This window comes from Ostrinia furnacalis, unplaced genomic scaffold (assembly GCF_004193835.3).
Source record: "Ostrinia furnacalis isolate ACB-3 unplaced genomic scaffold, ASM419383v2 OfSCF5876, whole genome shotgun sequence".
NCBI lineage: Eukaryota > Metazoa > Arthropoda > Insecta > Lepidoptera > Crambidae > Ostrinia > Ostrinia furnacalis.
The window spans coordinates 19,170-44,286 of record NW_021136115.1 but is presented as its reverse complement, the minus strand read 5'-3'; the positions used below and the strand labels follow the sequence as shown (position 1 = coordinate 44,286).

General features: G+C 37.2%; 1 protein-coding gene across 1 annotated transcript in view; it reads left to right on the top strand.

Moving 5' to 3' along the window:
* Positions 1-25,117, top strand: part of LOC114361681 (nephrin-like) — a 74,536-nt gene that overhangs the window by 31,815 nt on the left and 17,604 nt on the right. Inside the window, exons 3-4 of the mRNA XM_028316807.1 lie at positions 11,105-11,313; positions 14,543-14,653. Of these exons, the coding sequence (XP_028172608.1) occupies positions 11,105-11,313; positions 14,543-14,653 (320 nt within the window). The remainder of the gene's footprint in view (positions 1-11,104; positions 11,314-14,542; positions 14,654-25,117) is intronic.

Sequence of the window (25,117 nt, the reverse complement as noted above, 5' to 3'; positions counted from 1 at the left end):
CGATTAAATGAGTAAGTGCAAATAAGACATCATGTTGAGTTTCATGATCAACCTTATTTGATACTAAATAAGAATGACTCTTCTAAGGCAACATTTTCACTTGATATACTGTCAAATGGCGACAAAAATCTTTTTTTTTAACATTTATGTTGTAAAATAGTGTTAATTACAGCTAGATAAGACACAATGTTTAGTTTCATGTTTCTTTATCCAAACTAACCAAATTATCGCCATTATTAGCTCTCACTCGACGCAAAAACTCGTGGCAGGCGGAGCCATAAGTAATTTTTGAAACAGAGATGTACACTCATCATCCATCATCATCATGTCACCTATAGGACGTCCACTTCTGAACATAGGCCTCCCCCAATGATTTCCACAATGGCCGGTTGGTAGCGGCCTGCATCCAGCGCCTTCCCGCTACACTGCGAATGTCCCTGCGAATGCTACACCCTATAAGGAAACTACCTGTCAAATTTCAAGTTTGTAGGTGTTTTAGTTTCTGAGATTTCGTGATTAATCAGTGAGTGGTATTTCGCGTTGTAGGTTTGTATAGGGTAGTGAATGTAGGATAGCCTAAGCAATGTGAACACACCTTTACGTATCAGTGGCTGAAGGCAATCAGCAGTGTTTGTGTGCTCCGTGATTGACAAAGCCAATCGGAGGCGTGAATAGCTTCATCATTGGGTACCGACGACGGCTCGTCAAGGTATACACAGTGGCATCTTAATTTTGGTGGTAGAGGCGATTTTGCAATACAAATGTACTGTATGGACTGATGTGTTGTCTGTACTATGAGAAGCTATAGTGCTCAGCACAAGGGATGTTATGGATATCCGTAACCCTAGCCGAAACTATCGGATATCCTAAATAAAAAAATATCCGTTTAATATTACGTCCGTAGGATATGGCTGTGATATAAATGTTCGCAACATATTTTATGTACCCATCAGGAATTGAATCCGCAACCTCTTCATTCTTCTTTCATCTATCTTCTATAATATAAAAGCGAAAGGTCACTCACTCACCCATCACGAGATCTCAAAAATTTACAAGTGCTAGAAGTCTCAAATTTTGCATGGGGGTTCCTTTTAGAACGTAGGTGCTCACTAAGGCGGGATTGTGCAAAATTCAACCCCTAAGGGGGTAAAACGGGATCCACGCCCACGAAGTCGCGGGCGGCCGCTAGTAAATGATATAGTTTACATGCAATGCCCAGTTTAGGCAGCCATTTATCCATGCCATGCACAAACAAACAAGCTTACTATTCGTAGAGAAACTTACCAAATATCACGTGTATCGGAGTTAGAGAGCCAATTACAGTGCCCGGGATAGTTCGCGAACTAATTAGAGATCGGTAATCGCGCGCGTGCGGTGACCACGCTTCGTTACACACAGCGGGAGTAGAACAGCTTGAACAATTAAACCTAGAGATAATAATATATTCTAGCGACCCGCCTCTGCTTCGCACAGGTACAATTTAAACTTAAAAACCTTCCTCTGGAATCACTCTATCAATAAAAAAAAACCGCATCAAAATCCGTTGCGTAGTTTTTAAGATCTAAGCATACATAGGGACAGACACAGGAAAGCGACTTAGTTTTATAATATGTGTGATGTGTTTTCATTGAGAGCACGCGCTTGAGCTTTGTGACGCAAGTGTACTAGTCACTTTACAATCACGTGATTGCTGCGCTACTAATAAACTAGATTTCTTTGCTGCATTGATTTTACATGTTTAATCATCATTTCAGCCATAAGACGTCCACTGCTGAACATAGTCATACATGTTTAAAACTTTAAATTAAAACAATATTAATTTCAGTAGTAATCTGATGATATGACAGTGATTTTTTTTAATTTCCAATGCATTGGCTGTATTATTCGAGCTGTGGCTAAAAGTAACGAACCGAGATAGACTCGTCCTTCTGACGTCATGAATCATAGTAATCCGGTTACAGTCAGGTGAATGTGTCGCTTTGACCCATCAACGCTACCTTAAGGAAAATACAGAAGACTAGGTTTAGAAAGCTAAAGTACGGCCAACTAGCAGCGATACAAAAGGTCGATAGACTGTCGAGTTTACAATATAATATTCTGTCTCTACCCATGTTGTGTATTTGTCGTAATGTCTCGTTCTCCCGCCAAAATATGTCAAAGTCAGACGGGTTCACCCATGACATTGGGTTTGTTTACATTTGGTATCGCTTCTCGTTGGCCGTACTTTAGTACTGATGTTTTTAGATAAATTCAATAACTAACTAAATTACCATAAATGTACCATAATCAATGCGAAAAAAATATTCTTGATTGTTGATTCTTAGGCATATATTCAACAGCAGACAGTGGCTCAAATGATCATGATGAAATAGCTTCATCTATTAACATATTAAGATCTTCAACAAAAAACTTTTTGAAACTTTGGCTGAGTTGCACCGCCTTATTTTAACCGTGACTATAACCATAACTGGAGTTTTTTGTTTGGAGTTTGACAAACCTTTGACGTATGTTAAAGTTAAAGTAAGATGGTGCAACCCAGCCTTAGTCTGAGCTCCTCAAGGGCATCGGACGTGACTAAGATTTACGAGATTCTTACTAAATACTGACAGGGTTTTGCCATTACCATTACCATAAAATGTGACTACAGTTATGAAGAGTATCTGTCTCCAGGTTTATTGCGATACGTGATAGTAAGTTGCAGGACTTCGGTTTGGTCTCTAAGGATTGATGGTTTCTGATACGAATCATAATAGTAATATTATAGATGCGAAAGTAATTCCGTGTGTTATTATAGTTAAGTTTTATGGATAAACCGCTGAACTTTTTATGGTGGACTTATCTTGAAAACGAGAAAAGAAAATATCTGCTTTTTAGGAGGGCTTTCTTTTCTCCAAGCACTTGTGGGGCGTTGATAAGTCAGCGAGTTGGGCATTCTCTTTTTGTTTAATTATATGAAAAAGATGCATGGAAAATTTGTGTGAAGTTCGCAACATAGTCTATCTATGTATTTCAATCAATAACATCATCATCATTTCAGGCGCAGGACGTCTAATGCTGAACATAGGTCTTTCCCAATGATTTCCATATTGCTCGGTTGGAAGCATGGGTGGACCACTCCAGAACCTTGCTGCCTTGAACTTCAATAAGCCAATGTAGTTAGACCTGTAAACAATTTGACATACAATTTCGATTCGGTTTTTTGATTACTACTACACGTCTCATAGCTATAGAAAAAGATTGACGCCCGTATTCACAAACGATGCTTGCTTAAGTGAAGCAGCAAATCGAACGCATAGCGTTGAACAGAGCTCTGTGATTGGTTCGTGTGTCACCCTGTGCGTCTACGCCCACTGTGCACTTAAATAAAAATAATTTTTTTTTTATTTCAGAAAAAACATTTTCCATAGTGGGTTAGTAGTTACAGATGTACTTATAAGCTAGTGTTAGTAATTAAAACAAAGTGAATGGATAAAGAAAACCGAACCTAGTTTACATTTACCCGAGCAGGTCTCGAAATAAATAAACTTTTTTGCCAAAACTGTTACATAATTTGAGTTTAACGGCGGCTCCTGCACTAGGCTCGCAGGCCTGTATCGCAGCCAGTGAGTGATTAATTTACTTTTAATTTATACTGTGTACTTCATAGTAATGTTTGTGAATACGGGCTGATTTAACTCCAATGGTCTCCATTCTCTAAGATAGGTACAGTATGAATCTTTCTACTAATCTATACTTTGTGATGCCAGATAAAAGAACAAAAAGAAAATCACTACTATCCTGCCTACGTGAGATTTAGGAAAGTCCTGAAATAGACTCGTTAAACTTTTAATCAGCTTAATAATTAATCGGATTAATTCTATTTCGACAGAAAGATTAAAGTAAAATGCCTTTTGCCTTTTACTAATTATAGTGAAAAGTCCAATAAGAATTTGAAAAACATGGAAAAGTAGGTTTTTAACATGGCCTAAGCACTATGATAATTAAGATTTCATAAAATAGAAGTCGTAAACAGAATTTTTGATAACTTTTAATTTGCGAATGCTTACTGAAATTACTTTTACAATTATTTTGACCCAACTAAAATTATTATTCATACTTCTGTTAATACTACAAGAGCATTTCATTTTCTTATTTAAAATTTCTGCCTGGTATTCTCCACAATTATTAACATGATACCTAGCTAGAATTTATCTTGTCCCACCTACTGTATAAGTATTAGTTTGACCAAACTGTTGACTGTCTAACTAAAGCATAATCTACTTAAGTATATTATGTCAATATGTTAGATACAAGTACCTTACAGTATGGGGAATATGCATCGATTTTAAAAGTTAATAAATTATGTATAAATAAACATTTTAGTTAAATCATAGAATTTCTGAAAAACTACTAAAGAAATCGGACTGGAAATAAAAAAAGTGTTTAAACTTTGTATGGAAATAACTGAGCGTGACGTCAAATGTCACCCGCCCATAGTAACTTGTATGGGACTCTGCGTGTCGTTCTAACATGACCAATGACGTCATGATAACTATAGTCTATATCTTAGGTATCTTTTGGAATTGTTAAAGAAAAGCAGTCATTGATTTGATAATGCCAAGGCTACTGAGATGTGAGAAATAAAAAAACCTTGGGTATTCCGTATTCTTCGAAAATAATCGCCGCTTCACTCACTACCGTATACAAGCCCTTACTTAGGGCTTACCCTAAAGCTCGTCGGCATCAACAGCAATTTATCAAGTCATTCATAAGGCTCTCGGCTGTTGTTTGCTTTCATTCAAGCCAGACCTATATGTATTCAGCCATTCTAATCGTCGAACTGCACATGCTAGATATTCGTAACTAGAAATTGAAATTGGACCAAGCATAGCCTTAAGTTAACACATTGAAACTACTTATTGTCAATACAACATTATTTTTTTATCTGACGGAGGAATGAAATGAATTTTTCATATTTAAGAATACGCATGATGAAAAATTTTAGGATTGAGGAGTGTATCTTAGAAATATTTCATATTTTAGCGAAATAATAGTTTGAAAGCACAGTTAGTAAACTTTTAGTTTGTTAATTACCACCTAATTTGTTTTATGAGCTTTTAAATCTGGGTAGGTTCATTTCAGAAGCATCAAATTAATTTAAATAAAAGATTGTTCTTCTTGTCGTGTCGACAACAAACCTACACAGCGTTGGCCCAAAACTCCGCCACAAGAATGGCGTTGTCAGTAGCCTTCATTAAATCTTCCTGCGTGCAGTTGTTTGGGCACGCAGGGCACGACATCAAGTGCTTCGTCGACTGGGGAACAAAACCACATTCGCACTCCAAGTTTGAGCCATCCAAGAATCCCCACCAAGAATAAAAGGTTGTAATACAATTGAATACCCTACACAATTTATAGACCAAAAATATAATTTATCGGAACTGAAATCGGAATCGAAGGTTAGATCAATAGGTTAAATCAATCGGAAGTTCCGAATTTTCGGAATGAAAATCAAATCTCCGTTACATCTTCAATTTTCAATTTTTGAAGCCACGGTTTTTTACTCTAGTGAGGTCTTAAAATATGAAGATTATGAAAATAAATTACACTTACCTATGTTATAATGTTGTAATGTATAAAAACTAACAACGATACCACACTCAGTCGTAAGAATAGATAGACAGATGAGAAACATAATATTATATTTAAACTAAATACAATCTTTAAGCGGATTTCCTAGACTCCACGACGAAAAACTGGGTCAGGCAACTTTTTTCTTGGCAAAGTGTAACTCTAAGTAAATTGAAAGTTGCTGGATTATTGAAAATCAACTAAAAGTGCAACGTTATTTAAAGTCCGACGCTAACGAGGTGACGAGATGGGCGGGACATTAGGCTGCGACACACTTGCGATTAGTCGTAAAGTCGTAAAAAAGTTTTGGAAATATTTAGAACTAGCAGAAACCATGTTATTTCATGCAATGCACTTTTTTGTGTCTTTTTTATCGCACACTTAAAAATTAGTGCCTACATAATTTAACTATTAGTAGGTTTTCACACATGATAGGTAGTTTCAATGGGTTTTCACGCGTGATAATTTCAATTCGCACATGATAGTTTCAGCCATAGGTTTTCATTTGTTTCTTAAATGGTAAAGATTTGATTTTGATTCCACCAAGTAACATAGTTTTTCTGATAAAAATGTGTCAAATATCAATTTTATTACAGTATTCAAACGATAGTCAACAATTAACGATTAAAAGGCGAAAACTGATGATACTGAATAAACATTTTTTCTTTCTTTCTTTCTTTCTTTCTTACACGATCGAAAATCCGTTTAATGGTGACCGAAATGCGACCATTGATTAGTGTCGCGTATTAATTAATGAATTTAATGAATACTAAACTGTTTAAGGTCACTTTACTAATTAACATCCATACAAATAACCATTAATAAACTGACCGCATAACTGCGGTTTTGGTGTATTGGATTTTGTGGATATAAAGTTATTTAAAACTAGCTTTTGCCGGTAACTTCGCACGCGAGGATTTCTGCATTTTTCTCTTTAGTTATTATCTATCAGGTCAGGACAACCAACAAGACAAACACGCATACAAGGAAATGAATTAAGAAAAACAAAAATGCTAGCCCTTAGGCTAGCATTTTTAGCTACATTATTTAGTGCCTTAGCACTAAATAATGTAGCTTTCTATTGCTGGAAGATATTTCAAAATCTATTCAGTAGATCCAGAAATTACTTCCTGCAAAGAAACTAAAAAACTTACAAACTGAACCTCTTCATAACATCATAGTAGGTATGGAAAATTATTAATAAATGATTTAATTTAAGTTATTTGTTGCAAGATAGCACCTTTTACAATCCTCATTAATATAATTGAGATCTATGATACTGTTGATACGTGCTACCATCAGGTTCCAATCCTGCAACTGCTAGTCTTACAGTCCACTAACGACCAGTCCAAGCCACCAAATTGGTATTTACTTAACTGTTTCATTAGTTTTTTATTTTTATTTTTGTTCATAAATAATGCAGGCTCTAAACGTCAGTAAAAGGATTTATCAACTAAATAGGCCGTTTAAAGCAAAGTTACTGGCCTCTGACCGGGCTCAGTGTTAAATATTTAAATCCCCGATACAGTTTTTATGAGGGTAGTAGCGCCGGGAGTTTTTTAGTTAAATTTAAAGTTGCCAATCAATGGAATAGTTTAAAACTTATATTTTTGCTGTTGGTTTGCTATTTGCAGTTTAAATATAAGTTCTATTTTATATTTATTGCAATTTTTATTAACCGCCTCTGTGGTCTAGTGGTAAGACCACTTGCTTCAGACGCAGTGGTCCCGGGTTCGATTTCCAGTGGGGGCAGATTTTTCTATTCGGTTTGGTTGGTGGTAGGGCTTTTTCTAAGTCCGCCTGGCTAGCTACCACCATCTTACCGAAGTCTGTCGCCATAACAACAATGTTAACAGCATTATTGTGTTCCGGCAGTTAGAGGTAAGATAGCCAGTTCCTCTGTGGTTGAGGATTCCGGGTGAAGCTCGCTTCCACCTTCGGCCTGATCGTCACTTACCATCAGGTGAGATACAGACCAAGAGCTTCCTCGTTGTGGATAAAAAAAAATACACTACTTGAGTACCGTATAGCTACTTATACCAACTAAAACTGTAGTTCAGCGGTATGAGCAACTACAGGCTAGCAAAAAAGTCGTAGGTTCGACCTCCATTTGAGGCAAGCTGTGACAAAATTCAATGAAGTACCTTTAAGAGTGTCTACGTGATGATGAATGGGTGCGTGCTTGATGAACCGATGACCTCAATAAGAAACCTGTTTTTTTCGTACGCGAATAATAATGCGGGCAAAGGTTATCTTTTATGAATGATAAATAATTCGTAATATAATTTAATTTAACAACGCCTATATTTATTTAGCTATATTTTACTGAAGCCATAAAAATGAGTGGCTTTGATGAGGACAACATGTTATCAATTTTCTCCCTTTAATTTATTGCCCCAAAGATTCCATAAGAAAATATGAAGCCATAAAAATATGTAAGTATTAAAGAAAATATTTTATATACTGAATAAGTATTTAATTTCTTATTCGAATTTCATTACAAGGTGAATTAATATTAATTATTATTTTATTTGCCTCTGCCTAACACTCATATTTTTCAGGTTGTTTATTATTTGTATCATATTAATAAGGCCGCCTGTTATATCATTTGACACACAATATTAATATTGAAGTATTTAATTCAAATAGTATCTTGATAAACTTAATAGTCTTATTCATTTTTCACTGACACAGAAAACCTTTAAAGTCTACCTATTACTACTTTTTTCAAGAGGATGCTTTTGATAATTTTATAATATTACACTTGGCGCTGGCTACCCAGTTCCTTTGCTTGAACTTGGGTCTAGATCCGTTTTCCTATTTAAAAACCACACACGATTTGGAAAGGAAATCAATATTTACATTCTACATTTAGTTTCAAACGTTACCTCGAATCAGCTGGCCATAACTTTGAGATTTTAGAGCCAGTCGTCCGTGTGTAATCGGCCTAAGGCAAATAGCGGCGTAACGAGGCGAGAGACGCGATCGTGTGTGCCGGTTTAATGCTTGTTCTCGTGATAAATACGACAGGATTTAAGGGTGCGAGCACACTCGATACTTTATTATGTGTTGTTGTTGAGATGTAAAGATAGATATAGTTAGACAACACTGAAGTGTCCCGAATATGACATTGGCAGGAGGGCACTACTATCAATATTGGGGTATTAGCTCCGATTTTTGCCATTTGACCTTACAGTATCGTTGAATTATAACAATGCACCGCATCGCCCAATAATGCTTAGGCACTCAGTTTAAAGAGTGGAACTTACTTCATAATGAGTTGACGGAGGGCTAAAATAATTACGACAGTAAATAATCGAATGAAAAGTATTTAATGTTGTTGTACCATGTCGCAATTTGAAGTTAACTGAAAACAGTTTGGAACATTGAGTTAGCTCATAAGTGTTAAGTCACTTTAATAAGAGATGAACCCTGCATTAAAATGACATTCCCTTACTAAATGACAATTTAAGCCAGAGTTCAACTAGGGTGTAACTTTTATTAATAAGGGGGTAGAACATGGACCTATAAAAAAAGTCGGACGGATTCTCATCAACAAAATACTGTGACATTAGGATACACCAGCTTGCCTGTACGTACAGGCCGGCACGCACACATTCACACCCTGTTACACCACTTCGAGTGCAAACTTCACACAGTTGACACATTCAAGCAGCGAAAAAACAACACGAATACGACATGTCTTGTGTGATGAAATTGTGTAAAAACCGTTCTGTTCGAACAAACAAAAATTAAGGAATCACATTTCACAGGCAAAATAATAATCCAATCACTTATTTCCCGACATTAAAATATTGAAATTAATTGAAATCAAACGTCATTCACTCGAAAAAATAATACGTCAAAGACCAGTGTTCTCAGTTATTTACGTGGGAAAATTACCCGAAATATGGGAAATTAATAATGATTTTAGGACTTTTTAGTTATGTATTACGCATACTATGGAAATAAAATAATTTATCATAATAATTGTGTTTTAATGGGATATATTTTCATAGGCAAATTTGATCCTTCCCAAAAATGTGGAACTGCGAAATTCAAATTTTCTTACATTGATTGCAAGTCAGTGTCAGGTTGTATGTTAAAAAAAATCTATCAGAGATAATAATAATATATTGATGATGCATAAGATTATGATTATAATGTACACAAGATTCGTAATTTGTAACTGCGTGAATCATTTTTGATCAACATTATGTACATACCCTGACACACTGACTTGCAAACAATGTAAGAAAATTTGAACATTGAAAATTTCGCGCCTACCTCAACGCATACACCTTTCATCCTTTTAAAATGGCACGGAATAATTCTGTCTACATTTCCAAGTAAAATCTGCCGATCTATGTTTTTCTTAAAATAAATGGGTAAAATGTTTTGGCTAACATGGCATCCCTAAATTCACTCACACAATAGACAAACGCCAAAATTTTGCGTCACAGTTTTGTTGTAGCGCGAGTTCCGTCCGCCTTTTTTTATAGGTCCATGGGGTAGAAGTTAAAAATATCGGCGATTTTAATAATTAAAGTAATTCGTCGCCAAAGTATAAAGTGTGCGCGGTCTCTAAGGCCTCAGATAAGGTTGTGGTTTTGAAAAATACATTCATTTTATATGTGTAGTTAAGTTATGTATTACGACACGCTGGCACGCTTCCAGTTCAAGTTTATATGAGAGTAGGTAGGTAAATATATGGTTTGGTATATCTTAAATAACGTATGAACATCTTGTTACTTTTTTTAGAAAATTTTCTCGCTTTCCATAGAAAATTGTATGGTATAAAAATTATGTTCTTTTGAATTGGGGCTCTAGACTTTTTGGCATCTATTATATTATTACCTAACTTTTTTTTGAAATGATGAATGATAGCCCTGATAGGTATAAGTACTTCTGTCTGTCTCAGACCCAGGGGGTCCCGTATTCTATTCCCAGTATGGGCAACATTTTCTGGTTATCATAGTGGTGGGTAGGGCTTATTCTAGTCCTCCTGCCTGAGTAGCTACCACTATGATCATAATGCCATAATGATGATGATAGTAGTCAGTTCCTATGTGTTCCATTCTGGGCAAAGCTCGATTTTTCGATCATTACTTTCCATCAGGTAAGAGTAGGCCCGACACAATGCTCGAAGGCCTTAATCGAGTTTCCTAATAGGCAGGCCTTAGGGTGCACCTGCACGTGGACAAAACGAAGCTTATGTCGAATGTCCATGTTGCACCCTACCCAGTTTCAATAAGGATTTTCGCGTTTGAAAAATCCGCCAGATGGCAATACGTAGACGCGAGGTCCAAATGCTGCATGATTGGTTATTTTTGACATGACATTGACAGATATGCTCATTGGGAGCTTGATTCTCGAGATTGTTTTGTATGATGCTAATATATTATGCAAATAAATGATAAATAGATATGTATATTTACCTCGGACATCTCCGTTGTGAGTGAAGAAATATATCTAATTACCCTTTCTTTTCCAGTTTCGACGTGCGCGGGCGCAGCTTCAACAAAGCGCTGCACTGGTCGGACCCGCTAGCCTTCGGGCGGCGGGCGTACTTCGTAACGATGTCCAGACCCTCGTCACTGACCGTGGACGCCATACAGCTGGATGATGAAGGCATATACCGGTGCAGGGTCGACTTCAAGAACTCGCCCACGAGGAACTTCCAGATCAAGTTGAACGTTGTTGGTGAGTTTGAATATTTCCATTATCAGGTTAGGTTAGTCTTCAATTAAAGATGGATTCTGCACTCATAGCGGATGGTCTGCGCCATAGAGATATAGAGAGATGCCAACTAATGCGCTGAGTTCGAAACTCAGTGTCGCATTGGAAATTCACACACATAAAGTAATCAAAATATGTGCTTATTATCCACTGTGGTATCAGTTTGTTCGAATAATCTTTAGTACTACCACAGAATAATAATAAGTACTACGTACAGAAGTTTTACTTCGCGAAAGTATTTAAAAAAATGTATGCTCAATGTCATTGCAAAATGGCGGAGGAAATACATGACTTAGCATGAATTATCATGAATAATATTAACTACTTATTTACCTCTCAGTGTCTTGAGGCAACTTAAAAAAGTACATTCTGTGTTTTTATTATTATTTAGGCAGTTAAATACTGCACAGTATTTAGTACACCATTTTCTTTATTTTCTTCCATCATACACAAGAATACGCGTGCGTGAGTCAAAGTTCGCTCGTATGTGAGGCCTTGTCGAATAGTATCCTGTAGGTGGGCCATCGTGCGTGTTTTGTTTTCGATGTAAACTCGCGGAGATGAACAGGCCTGGTACTACGCAAGCAATGTAAACTGTTTACATTATGACGTCTGCAGCATTTTTGGGCATATTGCTGCGACACCGGCCCCGCCCCCTTGTCACATCTCCCTTTAGTTTCTGTGATCTGTGGTCTGTGCATAGGTGGAACATGTCGTGAAAGGCCTCGCTACACCGGCTCCCACTTATGCTCAGCGAGATGGAGATGGTGGATTTTTAGTGGGTAGGCCCCTTCCTTCTGGAGGGGAGAGCCCCACATAACCCACTGCCTAACCACAGCAGCGGGTTAACTCAATGCATTTTTACCACCGAAAAAAAGGTTAGTCTCCAATGCAGAGATAGATGACCCTATATCCAATAAAATAAGATAAGATGGCAATCGATTTACCATTCATCCATACAAATTACTTATATGCAAAAGTAACTCTGGCTGCCAAAGTGTAACCTTTTCATGCTTCGAACTACTGAGATGATTTAGGTGAAATGTAGTCTATGGATAGTTTAAGACCCAGAGGAAAACATAGGATTGTTTTTATCCCGGTTTTTGAAAGGGACGCGCTAAAGTGTTTCTGTTACGTAGCAAAATTCACGCGGGTTAAGTTGTGGGAAAAAACCTAGAATATAGGAAAGCTCCATTACCACTACTCACTGACTCACTGATCAGGGGTGTTTAGAAGCGAGGGGACAGGAGTGACACACCGAAAAAGCTTTACATACATACCTACAATCTGACTATTTTTTGTTGTAATGAAAAGAAATGTAGAAGAAGTTGGGAGACTTGGAAAGTTCTAGGCCAGTATTATGAAGAACCAGTGAAAAATACTCGGTTACCTTTGTCAGATTCTTTTCCAAATGATTAAGGCCTGTATTCACAAAGGATGCTTGCTTAAATGAAGCAGCAAATCCAACGCACAGCGTTGAATAGAGCTCTGTGATTGGTTTGTGTGTCACTCTTTGCGTCCACGCGCACTGTGAGACCTTATAGTAATGTTTGTAAATACGGGCGTAATATTATTTAAGTATCGCCTTTTTAATATTAGTAGGATAATGCGAGCTACGAGTAGGCAGTTTCGGCTTCCTACACATTTTTGTATTTTATTGTAGAATCTTAAGCTTTATAAATCCCTATTTCATTGCGTATTTTGATATGTTATTTGAATTTATAAATAGGCAGCTCCACAATAGTTTACGAAGTAAATACACGTTCTCGTAAATGAATTACTAACATTGCGAAGTCAGATATTATGTGGAATGGAAAATGTATTTCCATTTCTAGTATGAAATCTGATGAATTTAGTTTCGGTTTTCATAAATATAATATGAGCAATTGTTAATTCCTAATAGATAGAGTTTAATCTAGAACATGGGACAAAAAACCTGCCTAAAAAAAGCGAAATAATAATATTTTCAACAAATATGGAGAATTTTCAGTTTTTCCGCAACAGATTTTTAACAGAACTTGATCGCTTAGTACTGAAATATACTTTGTACTAAAATGACAACGAGTGAAACTTTAAATTAGGGATGTTATGGATACCTAATGTAGTTTCGGTTATGGATACGGTTACGGATATATTTTTATTTCGGATATCCGAAAGTTTCGGTTACGGTTACGGATATCTGTGCTTTAGAATGCAATTTGCAATAGTTGTCCAATACGGTTCATTCATGGTCGCACACTTTACATCGAATAAAAAGTAATAAAAAAATGAAAATTGATACTAGACGGCATCACTTATAAAGGTAAATCAGGCTGTTATGCCTTTACATATAATGCTATACAAAAACAATTTAAACTGTCTACATCCGAAACTATCCGAAACTTTTGAATCGGTGACGGTTACGGTTTCGGATATTTTTTTATCTCGGATATCCGAAAGTTTCGGTTACGGTTACGGATATCCATAACATCCCTGCTTCAAATGTTACAGTGGAACATAAAAATGTTTTGTAACCGAGTCCCTACAACAACATGACCCGCATAGATTTAAATTGATCATTACGCTCCAACTGTACTGATAAGTATATCGGAAACTCAATATTGTTACAGTCCACATTCAAATTCAGTTTTTGTTTCGCATGAATGTAAAAAAAAAACATTGATTTACAACATTGATTTAACGTTTTATGAAATCGACAACTAATATCTTTGAACATTTCATGCGTTAATACATAGTACATACAATATAATTTTTTGTCGTTATTGTTGTAATTTACGCCGCCTTACTTTCTCAGCTTGACCTGTGTTGACTGGTAGAGAATACCACCTAGCATTAAGTCCGCCACTGTACAGTGTTTATGTGCAACAAGTATTTTCTTCTTTGCCTGGCCCATTCCCATTTTATTTGGGGTCGGTCCTCCTAATCCATAAAGGCTACCTTTTCTTTTTATTGTTTGCTATATTTGACGTTCATAAGTGCCACTTGTGGTCTAAACTGAATAAATATTTTTGATTTTGAATCATGCGTCTCCAGGCAGCTCGATCCTGGGTCGTCTCGCTGTTGACTTGGGCTTCTTTAAGGTCCTTATTTACATGTGATTCGGGGTCTTCCTCGTCCTCGGGGTTTAGTTTAGATGATTATGTGCAACAAATATAAATAGACAAATAAAATGCATAAATCTTGTTTGTTACAGTGCCGCCTCATCAACTGCTGCTCTACGACGAGGCAGGGAGGGACGTGGCTGGTGTGGTCGGCCCTCTAGAAGAAGGAGGCAACTTCACTCTCCTTTGCGAGCTTCGAGGCGGTAAGTGATATTTTTTATGTATTAGAATGCGTTGACTTGGAAGTTTGATATTTGAGGATGATATACAGTGTGTTTGGGCTATCCCATCGCCATCGTCTTAAATTATCGCTTTTTTATTTATTTGTAAGACGGGCACATAATACAAACAATTTTGATGTAGACTCACATAAAAAATTAAACACCCACACAGGCCCACATATGGGGGCATTTTTGTCAATAAAATTGACATTAATAACATCGCCTTAAATTATCGCTAGCCCTATCCCAAACACACTGTATAAAAAATTTGGACAGCACAAAGATTTAAGGACGTCGCACATCTATCAACCCGGAAAGGGATCGTAACCGTATCAACTCGAGGCGATCAATATTCTTTGTATGAAACTCCATACTGCAACGCACACTTATCCGCACCGTAACATAAACGCCTCGCCTCGCAATTGACAGTGCGCAAAAGGCGATGACAGCTCGCGAAAGACGATACGGTGTTGATCGCTTTCCGAGTTGATAAGTCTGCAATTAGCATAAGATAACAACAATCTTATCATGGAAAAAACAACTAAACAGATAAACTTCACACTCCTTCTGGTAGTATACATCATATATGAGATGAAATCACGAGATGGAAATGAAATTTAACGAAAATGCGTGAACATAACGCGATTCTTTTAATGTTGAGTTACGATTTGATCAGGGGGTAAGTATTTCTCTACAACTTTATCCAAAGTTTCGAAGTCTAAGTTCCTCTCACGCAAATCGAAATAGGCAGACAGATACATAGTTTTGACAGACATATCGATATTTTAAAAGCTTAATATCCTACTTTCCCCTTCGCATTTGTAGTCGTTCCTTTGAAGTCATTACATAAACTAACACTTGAAAAGAAACACAAGGTTTGCTGGTAAGAAACCTCACAAACGCAGTAGTTCATATTTCATAGAACACTTTCTTAAAAGTCTTACAAATTCTTTACTTGTAACATTTACCTGCTTTGTTGTGTATTTCTTGAGAACTTTACCGGGAAATTTGAGGGCTGGTTGACCGGTACTTTGTGTACCTGAATATTATGGAAATAGTCATGGGTTCGATTCCTGCACAATACAAAAAAAAAAATAAGAGCGACAATATAAATAACTAGCGCCCGCGACTTCGGATGCGTAAAAACATAGGACTTTCATATAAACTTCCAACCCACTTTTTACCCTCTTAGGGGTGGCCTTAATGTAGCAAATTGGTACGTTACTTTCGTATAATTCGTTCTTAAAGGATGTCTACACCCTTTAAGGAACCTACCTGCCAAATTTCATGTTTGTAGGTGTTATAGGTTCTGAGATTTCGTGATTATAATCAGTGAGTGGTATTTCCCTTTTATATTTAAAAGATAAATTACGAAGATAATACATATAAGCTTTGTCTTACAAAAAAAAAGCAAAAAATTATACTTAGTATTTATTTATTTGTGTGCATGGACACCTTTTTGTATCAAACTGGGTGTTTGCAACAAAAATCATGTCAAATGCCCGTGTTGTACCCACTCCTCTGAAGGTTGGAGACACTACACTCGAAGTTTTATATTATGTAAACTACGTAATTCATCGCAAATACTGTTCAAATACATATGTAGTTTGTTTGGCCTGGTTTAAAGCAGCTTTAAATCATAAAAGCAACTTTAGTAGGTACAAAAAATCGAAAGCCAGGCCATTTATTTACCTTTAGCGCTTTCCAACGTACGAGTATGAACACAGCCTTATAAAGGTAGGGCTGTTAATTACAAAAATTACCATTTTAAAGTGAAAATGCTAATGTACACAGTGCTTTATGCGTTGCATGTCTGCACTAAAAGAAAAGTTTTAGTTTACTCAAGTTTTATACCGATGATTATAGCTATCGCAAAGGCAAACGGTCGTAAAAAAGGTAAAAAGTATTAAGTGAATAGAAACAGTCTTATACGGACGAATAACGAAAAGATAGCATTCACAGTTGCGAACAAAACTGCTTATAAATAAAGTCTAAGTAGTCGAAAATTAGATGTCCTACTTAATAATTTCATAAAACGCTTACGCCCGTATTCACAAACATTACTATGAGGTCTCACAGTGCGCGTGGACGCACAGGGTGACACACGAACCAATCACAGAGCTCTATTCAACGCTGTGCGATCGATTTGCTGCTTCACTTAAGCAAGCATCGTTTGTGAAAACGGTTGTTAGACGAACGAATAACAAAAAGATGCTAACTTTTTGTTATTCGTTTATCTAACGCCCGTCACAGTTGCTTATAAAAAAGGTTATAAATACCTAAGTAGGTACTTAGTCTAAAATGGACTTGATAACTAAATAAAACTCTAATTCAAATTCAAATTGTTTAATGACTTTATTCACTCTGACTCCCTAAACTTTTGAAATCCATGCGCAGAACTTCTAAAATCCTTCAAAGCCTGATTTTAAATGATTGAGTGAATTGGATAAGTCCTGGAATATAGGCCATTTACCAGTAAAGCGCAGCCACAAGGTGGACAGATGACCACATTAAAGTTGCAGGAAGCCGCAGGATGCAAGCTTCTAATCGGCCAATCTAAAAACCATTAGGGGCTGATCTATGTTCAGTATTGGACACGTCCTGTGGTTGAAATGATGATCCTTGGACATTCTATATTATGATTTAGAACTAAATAGTCCCAAATCGTATAGTACCAAACTAACCAAATTTTAGTCCACACATTAGATAACATATTTTTGTTGCAATGTCACTCTTGCTACAACTACATAAAGAGTGTAGAGCTTGATGTACCTTCATCTACATATATTAGGAACTAGCGGCCGCCCGCGACTTCGTACGCGTGGATCCCGTTTTACCCCCTTAGGGGTGGAGTTTTGTAAAATCCCGTCTGAGTGAGCACCTACGTTCTAAAAGGAACCCCCATGCAAAATGTAAAACTCCTAGCACTTGTAGTTTCCGAGATTTCTTGATGAGTGAGTGAGTCAGTGAGTTTCGCTTTTAATAGATTAAGGCTGGGTTGCACCACGTACAGTCCTATCAACTTAAGCTGAGAATTGCATTTGTGTGAGTGATCGCCAAAAGTACCGTTAGTAAAACACATACAAATAAAATTAATGTTTTATTAAAAGGAAGTCTATAAAACACTTGCTACCAATTGGGCCGATGTAACGACACTTGACACTAGAGATGAAACGGATAGTTGTTTTTACCGGATACTGGATACCGGATATCCGGCGAGCTACTAGGCCGGATAGCCGGATATCCGGTGGCCGGATAGTTGTCCCATTGTCATGTTGCATGTCGTAACGAGTTTAGTGCCGCACAGGTGCTTCGAACGCGATCAGTGAGTCTAGTAGACTAGACAAGTCACACTTTTCGAAAATCGAATTCGTTCGAATAGAATGTCAGATTTTGCCACTCGCCTAAGGGGCAGATCAATTCGGGCGATTTCGGTTGCCATCGTGAGTATGTGATTGAATAGCGAAAATTCAATTAGTTTACTTGCTGCGTAATCTGACTGAACTGCATTATACAGAGTGACTTTGAAATCGTTGGCATTCTTTTTAAAATAAGACTCTACTCATGATTCCCCAAATATGAATCAAATGAATTAAAATTTCAATATTTGAAATCTTGTACAGACGACAGCACATCAATCTTCATACTGTGGCATCTTATTTCAATGTATTAAGTGTTATTTTGCAACAAAATGTATAGAATGATGTGCTGTTGACTGTACAATAGTTTTAAACTCTTTTTAAGAGCACACTAATACAAATACATAGTTAAAATAATGACAAAAAAAGTCATTGGATTTGTCTCATATTTGGGGAATGCACTATGTATCATGAGTAGTCTTATATTAAAAGGATGCCAACGATTTCAAAGTGACCCTGTATGTCATCAGACCATCTCAGTGAAAAAAAGATCGCCTATTTTATTTGGCAATATTTCGACATTAAAATATATTTACTTTGTATTTATGTATTCGTCATTAGAGTGAATAGCCCAGAAAGGAAATTAGTTTTTTGAAAGGCCCTAATATGGCTTTTTTGTAACTTTTTGGACTTTAGATAAAAACCGTCATTATTATAAGCCATTTTATTGATATTTAACTCAAATATTATTGTGTTTCATTTTATTAAAGGAAATTTTCGTAGATTTTAAATATCCGGTATCCGGCCGGATAGTGAGCTACTATCCGGTATCCGGCCGGATAGTAAATTTAGGCCGGATATCCGGCCTACCGTATAGGTGCCGGATATCCGTTTCATCTCTACTTGACACATCCTTTTAAATAAATAAAAACAGGTCCTCGCTCAGCATATGCCAAGGCACGAAGTACCTCGACGCTGATATTCTGCGAGCACCGTTTATAGAGAGGGCGTCCAGCCAGCCTTACAAAATACAACAAAAAGACAAACTTTATAAAATTACAAAATAAAAACAGACTAAAAACTTTTCGTTCACACCTTTAAAATACGTATTCAATTTGCATAAAATTTCTTTCACTTGGCTGCTTAATGGATTTCGTACAGGAAATTCACTTACAGTAGGAGCCATTTCACTAATATTTGGAACACAATTACATAAAATTACACGTATCTGCTACCAGTACCGGGGGTGAAGTGAAGTATGTGAGCGGCAAGGAAGCGGTGCGTGGCGGACGCGCCGCGCTTCAAGCCGCTTGCTATAAATAAACCGGTTTAAACCATGCGCGGGACGCGCCGCGCTTCAAGCCGATTGCCACTCTACACTATCGGTGTGCACTCACACAAATGCAATTCTCAGCTTAAGTTGAGAGGACTGTAACGTTGACCGTAACTATGACGATAATCGGTGTTTTTGTATGGAATTTGACAGGTTTTTGACGTTTGTCAAAGTTAAAGTGGAATGGTGCAACACAGCCTTAGATTGTTAGAGACAGTAACTGTAGAGTGTCGATATATTATATTTACCTACAATTAGATAAAACATCCTTACACAAAAAGCTTGTAACTTACATTACACGGGAACAGGATTCCCTGAAAATGCTAAGCTCCCCTTTCCTATAAACGCAAACAACAAATTACTGCCGTTGTAACCACGTCGCTATCTGTTCAAAATTAATATATTCACCGCTGAAATCACAAAGACGTGGGCGAACATGTTCGCTGGAGTCACGTGGAGTCAGCCATTTTTACTTTTCCTTTATTTTTTGAGGATATGTCGGGTTTTTGCTACAAGGGAGACGAGTGAACGATAGATGTAGGTACAAGTACAAAAATGCGGGCTAAGTGGTATAATACTGGTAAATACGAATACATAGGAGTAGATATTTAAAATTGGCCAAAAAAAATTTAAAACGTTACAATTTAGGTGGTCTTATCTCTTGATGCGATGTGCTCCAGACAACTCAGGGAGAGGTCTAATAATAATAAGTATTTTTGATAACTTATTTTGTGTAGATTTTATCTTTTATCTTTCAGCTATTCATTTTGAATACGTTTTAAACCTAATTAAAACCAAAATAAAGTAGATCTATCCAACCTAAAGTGTCCAACCTAAAGGCTGGGTTGAACCATCTTACTTTAAAAACAAACTTCAAAAGTCTGTCAAATTCCGTACAAAATCCACCGGTTATCGTTATAGTTACGGTTAAAGTTAGATGGTGCAACTCAGCCTAGTGTCAGTCCACTTTTTACTTTGAGTTCTTATGACGTCTTTTAAGAATACATATATCATTTTCAATAAGGTTTTACGTCACGCACAATAAAGGAAAAACCTTTCGCAATTTAGTATCTAAGTCGTTAAAATTTTATCCTAATTCAAATTGTCGAGCAAAATAATATGGCTATCTGGCCTTTATAAAGATTACGCCTACGATAGTATTGTTAGCACTTAATCTCTTTTATTATAGCACCTAAACAACCTTGTACTCAGCAAAACGCTATAAATCCATTAACACAGTATTATCATTGTATTAACTTAGAACCTATTTTGAAATCACGGCGAATAGTGGGCGAACTAATTTTATAAATTAAGCTCTACAAAACCCATTCCTATTTATTTGTAGAATCGCGTTCTAGATTACGTTAAAATAAAATAGTTTATCCATTCCTCCATTTCATTATCATCATCATCATCATCACCTCAGCCATAGGACGTCCACTGCTGAACATAGGCCTCCCCCAATGCTTTCCAAGTTACCCGGTTGGTAGTGGCCTGCGTCCAGCACTTTCCTGCTATCTTTATGATGTCGTCGGTCCTATGAGTGCCAGTAAGGAATGCCCATTAGTGTGTTTGTGTGCACGTCCACGTGCTATGGCTGAGATGATCATGATGATGATATTATTATATTTTTAAACCGGCAGACAGTGGTGACTGAGTTTGTTGCGGCGCTTCTTCTCAGCACTTGGTAAATGTTTGTCTCGAAGCGCTGGTAGGGCAAAAAAAGAATGAGCTGACAAACTTTCAGCCTAAAAATAACGTAGGTCTGGCGTTCACTAGCTCTTAGTCTATAATGTTTTCAATCTACTTCAGCATTAAACTAATACTGGGTTGCAGTATCTTACTTTAACTTTGACAAACGTCAAAAATCTGCTTACAAAAAACACCGGTTTTCGTTATAGTTACGGTCAAAGTTAGGTGGTGCAACTCAGCCTTAGGCTCAGTTGCACCATGTTATTTTCACCGTAACCTTATGGTTATATTAACAATAACCGGTGTTTTTAGTATGGAGTTATACAGATTTTTGACGTTTGTTAAAGTTAAAGTAAGATGGTGCAACCCAGCCTTAGTAAAGTGTATGTCAATTGTCTCTACGTGAATTAATCGAACATTCTACACACCTAATTGGCTTCTATTAGCAAATGGGGACCGATTTGAATCGAAATAACATTGACTACATATTTAATTAACTTGTAAACCGATGTCACAGTAGAAGTAAATAAGTAGCGCCAGGTGGATTTAACCACCGATTAGCTACTCAATTTTTTTTAATGCAAAACAAGGCAGATATTTGACCACAATCGCACCAGATGTTAAAGACTAGGATGGTACATACTCGTATCTGCCCTGTAAGTGCCTGTTCACTCTCGCCTTGAAAACGCCCGGATTATAGTCTTCGGGAAAGACAGCAGCAGGCAACGAATTCCAGTCCCTAGCTGTTCGCATTATAAAAGAGTCATCGAAACGCTTAGTGCGAGCTGGTGAAATGTCAACAATATAGGGATGGTACGCTAACCTGCGTCTGGTTCCTCGATGATAGAAGGGGGCTGGTGGAATTAGTTCTTTATTTGCTTGTCACATTGTAAATACAGGTGGTAAAACATACGTGAGAAGTAGCTTGCACACTTGACACCCCGTGGGCATACCGCAAAAACCGACAAAGAGGGCGACACTTGCTTTACAATTAACGTCTAATATAAAACTGCAGATACAGAAGTAGGTAACAAGCTGGATGCCATTTTAGTGTTTAGATTTTGGGATGACATTTTATACTTAATACGAACCTATAAGACTAAGAACTCATGGCGCGATTTTCACCCGCGCCCGCGGCGGTTGCGGGCCCGCAGCTTCTGTAGAATGCAGATACTTATGTAAAAACTAATGCACAAACTCACGACGCGGTTTTCGCCCGCAGCGGGCGCGGTTGTAATCGGGTCCCGCTCGGCGGTTCGCCCGCGCGGAATCCGGGCGTAACTCTACTTGAAAGGATTTATTTTGGTGGAGTGAACCTGCTGTGGTTTTACCTGTGATGTAACTATAATCTATTTCAATGGCAGGTGATTAGAGACTTAGCGGTTAATTATTATGTGAATACGTTTAGTAGATGCAATAAAATAAATATCTATAACAAGCCATGAATGCTGCGAAAGTTTAATTAGGCTATATTAACTGAATTCTAATTTTATTTTGTCTCAAAGTCGCTCTTCGTTCGTTCGTTCGTTCGTTTCAGCCGAAAGACGTCCACTGCTGGACAAAGGCCTCCCCCAAGGATTTCCACAAAGACCGGTCCTGCGACGCTTGCAACCAGGTACTTCCCGCGACCTTCACCAGAAAGTCGCTCTTATTTGAAATTTTTTTAAATTCATTAGTATTAACCGGAGCTACAGTACTTGAAAAAGTAAATCATAAATTTGTAAACCCACTTATAGTTATTGCGATACAGGTCTGCGAGACTAGTGCAATAACTACTGCTGCCTTGAATTGTACCTAAATGCAGTAAAGAATTGAGTATTGAGTACATAGCTTTTCATGAAAATAAATATTTTATTTATTTATTATTATTATTATTAATCCCCTACGCAAAAATATGTTGTTATGTTTGAAAGTAAATAATAATTTAACGCTTCATATTATGAATTACACCACCCAATCTTCCAAAGTTACAACTCAGAAAATATTTCCTTCGAACGTTTGTACGGGAAGCGTCATTTGTAACACTAATAGTCGGTGTTTTCCAATTCCCCACTATTTTCCCAATTCCCCGCAAAGTGTGCCTTTGTAGGGACGTCTGGTTGACTGATGCGGTAACTGTTCTTTTTGTTAGTGTCTAATGGTCGTTTTTTGATGAAAAATGCGCAGCAGATGTTCTGTTTTTGGTAAAATGGAGTAGTTAATAAAGGGTGACAGTGGTCATAGATTTGGAAGTATGAAAACATAGACGAAGTATGTCATGGTCAAGTACGTATAGTTGACAGCATATGAAGATAAACAATATAGAATCTTATGTTATTTGAATACGAGCTGTTTTACAAAAAAAAACTAGTCTTTCGTACAAGTCCAACTGCGGTTGCAAACAGTTTGAATCTCGTCGCTAAAGGAATTAGTGTGAAAAGCAGGAACATTTATTACTGTACTTAACTAATGAAATGGACCTTTGATTTTGTACCCTAACATACACGAACTACTAACATACACTGTGTAAAATGTTCAATAGTATAATTTTTCCTTTATTTAGTTTAAATTGCCTGAATGGTGACTATTAACTATTGTAAGTAATTAATTACCTGTTTCTGCTTTAATAGTCCTACTAATTATTATAAATGCGAAAGTTTGGATGTCTGGATGTTTGTTACTCTTTCACGCAAAAACTGCTGAACGGATTTTGATGAAAGTTTACAGTATTATTGTTTATCACCCAGAATAACGCCATATAGGCTATAATTTACAACGATCTGAGACAAACTGAATTTCACGCTGGTGAAGCCGCGGGCTACAGCTAGTTATTTCCATAAACCACTTTTCTCTAGCCTTGCTAAACTTTAAATTGTCTCCACGTTTCCAGGTAACTCCCACATAACCTATAACTTCTGACCTACATCTCCGACTACCCGCAAATTTATTTTGATTCCGCGCCGAGAAACGCTTTGTCTCTCCACTTCTTACTTTAAATGATCAAATCGGTCGGAATGTTTCAAGTTGCAGAGAAAAATGTATGGCATTAATTCGCGGTGAGAAGACGTGATAATACTGTCTCTTTTTATAAGCCATAAAGGTGGTTGTTCGAAAACAGGAATCAAGACTACTCGTATTATAGTTTTGTAGGGTTGTTGATACACTATAATACTAGTCATCCAGGTTCTTCCCGCGACCTTTACCAGATCGTTGGTCCACCTAGTAGGAGGCCTGCCCACGCTACGTCTTCCAGCCCGTGGTCGCCACTCGAGAACTTTTCTGCCCCAACGGCCATCGTCTTTACGAGCTATGTGCCCCGCCCACTGCCACTTGATTTTAGCAATTCTGCGAGCTATGTCAGTCAGCCCAGGACCGTTCATTGTGAAAAACCTTGGGGGAGGCCTTTGTCCACCAGTGGACGTCATTTGGCTGAAACGAACGAAGGAATACTATACTTTTTATGGGCTGTCAAAACATGGCTCTCCCAATTTAATTAAGAGCTAATCTTCCTGAAAAATGATTTGTAGCGTAAAGTAATCAGTAAATTCATCTATAGTTCTATAAGTTTGCTTAGACGTGGTTTTCATTAAAAACCTTGTTAACTCCGCCATTTTGTTGGTTCTAAATATAGGCATAATATAATTTTTAGCTTCATAGTCAGTTCAAACGAGATGACGTGTAAAATAAACCTCAAATTACGTGGTTAAGCCGTAACGTGTGAACCAGCTAAAACGAAATGGGCTGTTAGTGGCACACTGTTTTGGAGCTCATATTCTTTGCGTGGTTTGGTTTAGTGGAGGCATTAAAATACCTGGAAGCAGGGATGTTATGGATATCCGTAACCGTAACCGAAAGTTTCGGATATCCGAAATAAAAAAATATCCGTAACCGTAACCATAACCGATTCCACGGTTTCGGATAGTGTAGGCAGAGTCAAGCAAGTCCCTACGCTGATTTAATGATTGCATTTTGAAGTACCTACATGAGTTTTTTCCCATAAGATAAAAGCTTTTTTTTTTTGAGACCAAAAGAAGATGACAGATGCCAAAGAAATATCTTCTGTACCCATTCTATTCGTAAGAC